Below are 7,813 nucleotides of genomic sequence, written 5' to 3'. Positions count from 1 at the left end.
ATGTTTGGTGTGAGAGGGATTCGAACCCGCGACCCTCAGATTGCGAGTCGAGTGTCCTAAGGGTAGGTGAGAGGAGGTTGTTTGATTCAAGGAACCAAACAAGACTAGCATTAACAAGCCTCTCCAAAATCTTACAGAGACAGCTAGTCAAAGCAACTGGACAGTAATTAGAAGTAATCTTAGAATTCATCCCAGGTTTTGAGAACGGAAGAACAACAACCATGCTTCAAGCATCTGAAAAAATATTTTCCTGCCAGATCCAGTTAAAGAGAACCAAAAGAAGAGAAATAGACGAGAGAGATGGTGCAGCATCTCATAGTGAATGTCATCAGGTCTGATTGATGTACTGCCAGAGCGATGAAGAGCAAGCTTAAGTTCCACCAGGGTAAAAGGATGATTATAATCATAAAGACAATGTGCCCAAAAGGAAAGGAGCAATCATTCAGTCCAAGACTTGATGGACAAGAATGCAGGAGAAGAAGCAGAAATGCTGGAGAGATAAGCAAAGTTCTCCCCGATAGTATTGGCGATACTCTGTACATCAATATGGTAGGAATCGATCAAGGCCTTAATGTCATCCAAATCAGAATAGAAACCTCAACAATTCCACTGTATCAAAAAGTATCATTTCTATTTAGATGGAGGATAACTGAGTGGAGAACGTTTCTGCCTGCGACCACTACATTTTTTTTAGGAGAAAAAGGTCTGTCTACTTCCATGGAACCTGCCAGGGGTCGATTGGGCAAATCAATGGAGAAGATGGAGACTCAAAAGACTGCATAATGGTTCTGCACCTCGGGGCTGAAGATGGACCCAAGCAGTCACTGGAAGTGATGGTGGGGACAGAGAAGAGAGTTGACGTAGACTTGTGCAACTATGGAGGAAGAAGACTTTTCACATGGTGTGACAGATACTCTGATGGAGGCACAGAAAGATCTGTCTGCACTCCCAATCTAGCAGTGGAATAGAGAACAACAGAATATGTCTGAGATGGAACAGGATACAACAACGTCTGAGCCTCGGGGTAAGAAACTTTGTTTACAGTATGTAAATGTTGTACCTCTTTTTCCTCCACCCACTTAGGGCAAGATAAAAGCAAGAGGGGTGGGATCCACCACAATTGACGGAGTGAGGGTCCAGTTGACACTCGTAGGCGTCATGGTCTTTGTTACCACAACGAGCACACGTCAAAGAACCACGACAAAATGCCTTAGAATGTCTGAACCACTCACACTGGAAACACCTGAGTGGGTTAGGAATATAAGACCATACTTTACAGTTCAGGTAACATGCCTTGACAGAGGCAGGCGGACGTGGAGATGTAAATGTCAATACAAGAACATTGGTAGGCAGCATAATTCCTTCTTTACAAGTGGAGATACACCGTACAGCAGAAACTCCTTGGCTGGAGAAACAGGCGATGGCTTCCAACTTGGGGATGTTTCATAACTCCCTCTCAACAATCACTCCTCGGGAGGAGTTCAAAGTAGCATGGGAGTAACCTCAATAGGTATATCCCCAATGGTCTTTGATTTCAGGAGGAGTTCACTGTGTTTTGTTGTAGATATGTCCACCAAAATATCCCCACAATGTAGCTTCTTAACTGACTTTGGAGAGCCAGCAAGCCCCTCTGATCCCTTCTGAACGAAAAACGGAGGCATTTGCCCTAAAGGTTTGTCAGATGTAGGGTGTAATATTGGAAAACGAGGTACATGGACAGATTGGGGTTGTGACTGCTGTACAGAGTCGTCCATACATGGTCGCTTTCTTATTAATGAGTATTTTTTGGGGTCACTGGGTGCAGGATACATACAAAATAGAGAAACTTCAGTGCCAACTAACCCCACCCACCACAGACTCCTACAAGGGGACGCACTACAATGCTAAAGTAGAGCATTGTACAGACGTTAGGGATTCGTGGGCACTATGGCCAAGCACCAGCATAAAATACAATGTCCACAACACCTGTTGAGAACGTCAAACACTGGTACTTAGTTGATTCTAGTCATGGGGCGCCACCCCAAGACCACCTGTCTACAGGAATTCAAAGCCAAAGTTATGTGTTAAAGTGCCACTGGTATAAACTGGCTTGTCAATCACCCCTCCTCCCCTTTACGCGTCGCCACGCATGGAAAACACGTGGGTGAATGTTTGGATCCCAGAGGAGGTAAACTGAAGACACAGAACCTTCCCTGGGAGGTCCTCTCACCACGTACAGGAAGCTACCTCGAGGGGAACACAGATATTCCATTGTGAGCATTTGTACTTAAGAACAAATAAAGACCACCAGAATATAGATCAAAATATTGATACAGAATTTTCAGTTTTTAATACTGAATTGCATAAGACCTCAAATAATGAGCTGTAAAACAATACAAAAGTTGGCATAATATCTCAACACAGTTTGGATCTTTCAAAAAAGCATCGAGAAAATTCACAATACAGATGGAAATCACTTTCTTACATTTAAATTATGATGTGATTTGCTCATCATGATTACCTACTGCAACACTATTACAACTCATCGCATCAAAACGGTCTGCAACATGGTACAATGTCTAGGGCAATGTTTCCCAAAGGATGTGTCCTACTACAGCAGCATGTCACGAGTGAAATGTCCGCAAAAAGTTTCACATTTTTATGATCGTTAAAAAGTAAAAACAATTACAACGAAATACGCCAGAATAAGAACTTCGTGTAATGACAAAGTGATAATAAAATCAGAATAAGAACTTCGTGTAATGACAAAGTGATAATAAAATCAGAATAAGAACTTCGTGTAATGACAAAGTGATAATACAATCAGAATAAGAACTTCGTGTAATGACAAAGTGATAATACAATCGCAAGCCGTTTTATGTACCACTCTCTGGCTTTATTTTCACTTTGCTACGAGCAGAGCAATTAGAGATGTGGCGCGTATTTTAGGGGTAAAAGGGAAACAATGGTATAAAGCTTACGATTTCAGCGTAGTTTCCGTTATTGATAACGTTAATACGATTATCAGAAACCAAGACAAGAAGATATGAAGATGTAAAGTATCAGAATTTGATAAGATTTCAGAACATGTCCAAGATAGTTAACAAACAACAATATGCACCAACAGAAGTTACTTTGATTATCGGTTTCTAGAGTTTTAACAATATAATTCAAGCCACGAAAAGATAATTCTGTAATTCCTTAACTGTTTTCTTCTAACTATCATTTTAAATTATTTAAGGCGTTGATCAAATATTTCATGGTAGAAGCGATACGATAAATATTAGGTATGTTATGTATCAACACAAATACACATGTATATACGTTTATTTGTTATGAATTTCGCGCAAAGCTACACGAGGGCTATCTCCGCTACCAGTCCCTAATTTAGCAGTGTAAGACTAGAGGGAAGGCAGCTAGTCATCACCACCCACCGCCAACTCTTGGGCTACTCTTTTACCAACGAATAGTGGAATTGATCGTCACATTATAACGCTCCCATGTTTGGTGGGACGGGGATTCGAACCCGCGACCCGCAGATTACGAGTCGAGCGCCCTAGCCACCTGGCCATTCCGGGCCCCACACACATGTATATAAACAACGACATCGCGTATTAGACTTTGATTTTCCAACTTCAATTTTCTTTTTAAAAAATCATATACTATATATATATATATATCGTTTAGGTATTGGCTCTCATTATATTATTATCTCCAAATGTATTTGGTTTTTGTTCTGTTACTTTAATTTTAGTCTATGAAAGCAATATAAAGAAGTAGGATGAGATTAAATATACTTCAAAACAGAAAAAAAGAAAATATTTCTGAATAAGCTTTATATGCAATATACTTCAAAAATGCTAAATATTTTTAACATTCTTACAAAACCTGATTTGACAGTACTTAGGCATAAATATATGTTTACGGTAAAAGCATTTTTACTCATAAGTGTCCACTTTGGCGTGAAACGAGAACTGTGTTCTTAGTTTTTCAAAACAGAAATAACTACACACATGTCTATCCCGATTCCTTTGAATAAGTACCCTTTCTCTTCTGTCCACGTTTTGCTAGTATCATATCGCTCAGAAACACATTAATAGTATTACCTGATGTTGTAACCAGATGAATATATCTCAGGTGTTCTACAATATCCTGGTACTGGTCGCAGTTCCTGAAACAGTCACAAGGGAAACCATGGTGGGCCCAGCGTGCTGTTCCGTTAAGTAGGAACGTGACGTCTGTCTCGATACCGTTAGCTCCTTTGTCCAGGTACTTCTTCACTTCCGAGATGGTGTTCACCATGTGCGCGATGTTGTAGATCGGTTTTCCTTGACTCAACACAACTGCTATCTGAAAACGTAGTACGCAGTATAGGATTTATATTACAGGCTCACAGAATAGTGAGCTGTGTTTTTGGAAAGATTAAAGTTAAACCAGACCTAGAAAAACAAACATTTACAGCATAAAATTGCTATAATAATACGAGCACTAGCTAGCTGTTGTATACAAATATAAATAATAGGTACATTTTTTTAGTCATATTATCATTATTATTAGGGCGTGAGTGTTCCAAGAATTTTACTGTCCCTACAAATATGTTAGACTTGATGCCTAAATCCATTCAGGTAAAAATTTCCTGTTTTATCAAAATATATATTCTATTAAACTGCGTGATATCTTTGAAATGATGACAGCTCCTGCTTTAAAATTTATTAATGGTTTATTTATATAAATAAATGATTATACACACGATAGACGCACAGATAACAAGGAAAAGACGTTCGACTTGTATTTACTTCATGTATTAAATTATAACTATTAAAGAAAACTCCGATTTTACCTGCAACTGTTTTAAGTTTTATAAACAGATATATATATAATTTTTATATATAAAATTTTTACCTGAACACATAGCACAATCAGAAAGGCCAACTCTCTTCGTTCATTAGCACAGGCTTTGGTCATTTTTAACGAACAAATTTAGTCGGTTGGTCGGCGTTTTTTGGCACAAAGCAGCTAGGACTAACTTGGTGATAGGTATAAAAATTCGTAAATCTCCTTCGTAAATTTTCTGCAATAAATAAAATAACTGTTTATTAACAACTTTCATATTTAATGGTCAAGTATTTAAAATACTCCGTTTCATATATCATTACATATTTACATCTTCCATGACGTAGTGTGTACCCCTTTCGTACAGAAATTGTCTCTATTTTCAAATATAGTTCCATATTTTAATTACATGTTTGTCAATTTGCTCTCCTGAACGACATTTTATGGACACAATGGCCTATAAACTACCAGGTAGAGACTCATATGGTTCAGGCTTAACCGTCCATAATTTTGAATTACAGACCAAAGTAGCTACATCTGAAACTATTACTACTAATGTCCACCTGATACGGTACGTAAAAATGCGACTGTCACGACCCTTTTTTTTACAGTTACATTCAAAATTTAATTAAACAAACTATTTCATTTTCAATGTATGTCAATAAACATGGTACCAAAACTTTGGTAATAAATAAAATTTTAAAATCATACAATTTTTAATTTTAAAACAAAACATTTAAATAAATTCCTAATCTTCAATTTTCTGAATCACGTGACACTTGTATGATTCAAAGTTTCTATCGCCAGGTTTAGCTCGACTACCTAGGGGAAGTATTTTAACTCATTCATAGTTGAGTTTAAAGGCCAGTTACATTATAATTGCCCCCCAGTGGCACAGCGGTATGTCTGCGGACTTACAACGCTAGAAACCGGGTTTCGATACCCGTGGTGGGCAGAGCACAGATAGCCCTTGTGTAGCTTTGTGCATAATTAAAAACAAACAAACAAACATTATAATTGTGATAGGACTTGTATGCTTTATATATATTATTATTTTGTGTTCTAAATTTAATATCTGAGATCAGTAAGAATTTAGTGAAGTACTAACAACAACCATAGCAACAATTAAGGTTAACGTTTATCGATACTTGAGTCTTTGACTGGAAAAAAAGTGCAAGACCCAAATGTAACTTGTAAATTTATTGTTTTCTATGTATATTTTTATTTATCATTGTAACAATAATTAAAATGTAAAAAATTAGATATTTATTTGGTTAGATTAGAAAACACAAATGAAAAAATAATTTGTCTGTCCGGAACTTTTCTCGCAAATTTATCGATCAAATGCTACAAATCTTATATCGTTAGAAAAACTTTTGTCCGAAGAGTTCGAATTGCATATTGGCTTTTCAATTCAGAATCACCTTACCTGTTTTTTGCTTAGTCAAACATTTTAATGCAACGAGTATGGTACACGATGGTACAATGTTGTTGTTGTCACATGACGACTATTATGTTACGTATGGCGAAATTCCCGCCAATTCTCCAAGATTGTAGAATATTCATGAAGGCAAGAATCGACAATATATCCACTTCCGTAACCGGTTAAATATAGTTCAGTATTCAAATTCGATAACGAGGAACCCACTTTGAGACTAATAATGGCTGGAGACGGCTTGAATGGGTAATGAAGAGAAACTTTAATATGAGTTTAACATAACAGCAAATGTACAAAACCTTGTCGAAACGTTGTACATTTGCTGTTATGTTAAACTTATATTAAAGTTTTTCTTCGTTACCCATTCAAGCCGTCTCCAGCCATTAATAGTTCAGTATTGTTGTCCGAATTTTCGAGAAAAACCTTTCTCGCGCCTATAAAAACAGTCAACGTGACGCGCCAAGAGAAAGAGCTTATAAGTCTGCTAAGAACCTGTTATAACCATGTACACTATAAACCGTGATTTTGCTAACCCTTGTCAACCGTGATAAAAAAAAAACGGCATTTGACCAGGAAAAGTTATGTTTCGAACGTCAATGGATTCTCATCGGACGTTGGTGGTTTTATGAAAATATTATCTTACTTAAAGGTCCAACAATTCAGTGTCTGACAAAGCTAGCTAGCTTCTCAGCAATTGTACGTACATCGACTTCAAGTTCACTCGCTGGATATCAAGGAGACTCTGAACTAAAAAGATTTTATGTTGTTTGTAAGTTAGTGAAATTGTTGTTTATAAAACTTTGTTCGTGGTAATTATTCGTAATAATTGTTGTTGTAAGTTGTACTGTTGTATATGTATTAAAACGTATTTGTGTGAAAAACGAAAATGGTGTGTGTCAATCTCGTTGGCAAATAGCGTAAATTAACTAAAATATCGGCTTCGGACTATTTCCAATTCGCAATACGTAACAACGACTGGCTTAGATTTCAACTTTAGTTCTTTTATTTACAAAATATTTCACACAAACAACACTTAACCGATTGTAATTTCTTAATAAAATGAAGACTACACTAAATACAATTGCTATGGGTTTTCTTTATACTTATTTAGGTCGAAAATATGCATGCGCAGTTCGTTTAAAACCATATGCTTATCACTTTGTGAACACACATTCAGACGTTTCTACATAATCAGCTAAGTTTGCCTTCATTACAACTTTACATTTACTTTACATTGCAATAACTTAACTTCGGTTCGTTTCATAAACTGCTATAAACACCTTTTAGCTACGTTTTTCTTGCGTACGGGTTTTATTTTTCGTAAAACTGTGTCTTATACTGAACATTCATAACTGTTTCATACTCTGTACACTATTATAAATGCCACTATTATTTTATTGTTTACTTTAGGTGTAGTTTTATTAAATAAAGTTATATCTCGTGAATTTGTTTGTCTGACCGCCTACTTTTTTTTTATTTTTTCTTTAACAAGTAGTACTAGGTAAGTTTATTTCGACGTTACTTAACTTAAACTACTAATTAGTCCGTCCGTAGAAACGAAAA

At 36.6% G+C, this 7,813-nt stretch overlaps 1 protein-coding gene across 1 annotated transcript in view; it reads right to left on the bottom strand.

The window, feature by feature from the left end:
* The window catches only part of LOC106464901 (phospholipase D LiSicTox-betaIA1i-like), a 13,985-nt gene that overhangs the window by 3,213 nt on the left and 2,959 nt on the right, over positions 1-7,813 (bottom strand). Inside the window, exons 2-3 of the mRNA XM_013925071.2 lie at positions 4,882-5,050; positions 4,086-4,329 (exon numbers count right to left, since the gene is read on the bottom strand). Coding sequence (XP_013780525.2) covers positions 4,086-4,329; positions 4,882-4,944 — 307 coding nt within the window. The 5' untranslated portion in view covers positions 4,945-5,050. The remainder of the gene's footprint in view (positions 1-4,085; positions 4,330-4,881; positions 5,051-7,813) is intronic.

Source organism: Limulus polyphemus, unplaced genomic scaffold (genome assembly GCF_000517525.1).
Source record: "Limulus polyphemus unplaced genomic scaffold, Limulus_polyphemus-2.1.2 Scaffold1774, whole genome shotgun sequence".
Classification (NCBI taxonomy): Eukaryota; Metazoa; Arthropoda; class Merostomata; order Xiphosura; family Limulidae; genus Limulus; species Limulus polyphemus.
The sequence above is the reverse complement of the archived record's forward strand: the minus strand, read 5'-3'. Positions and strand labels throughout refer to the sequence as shown.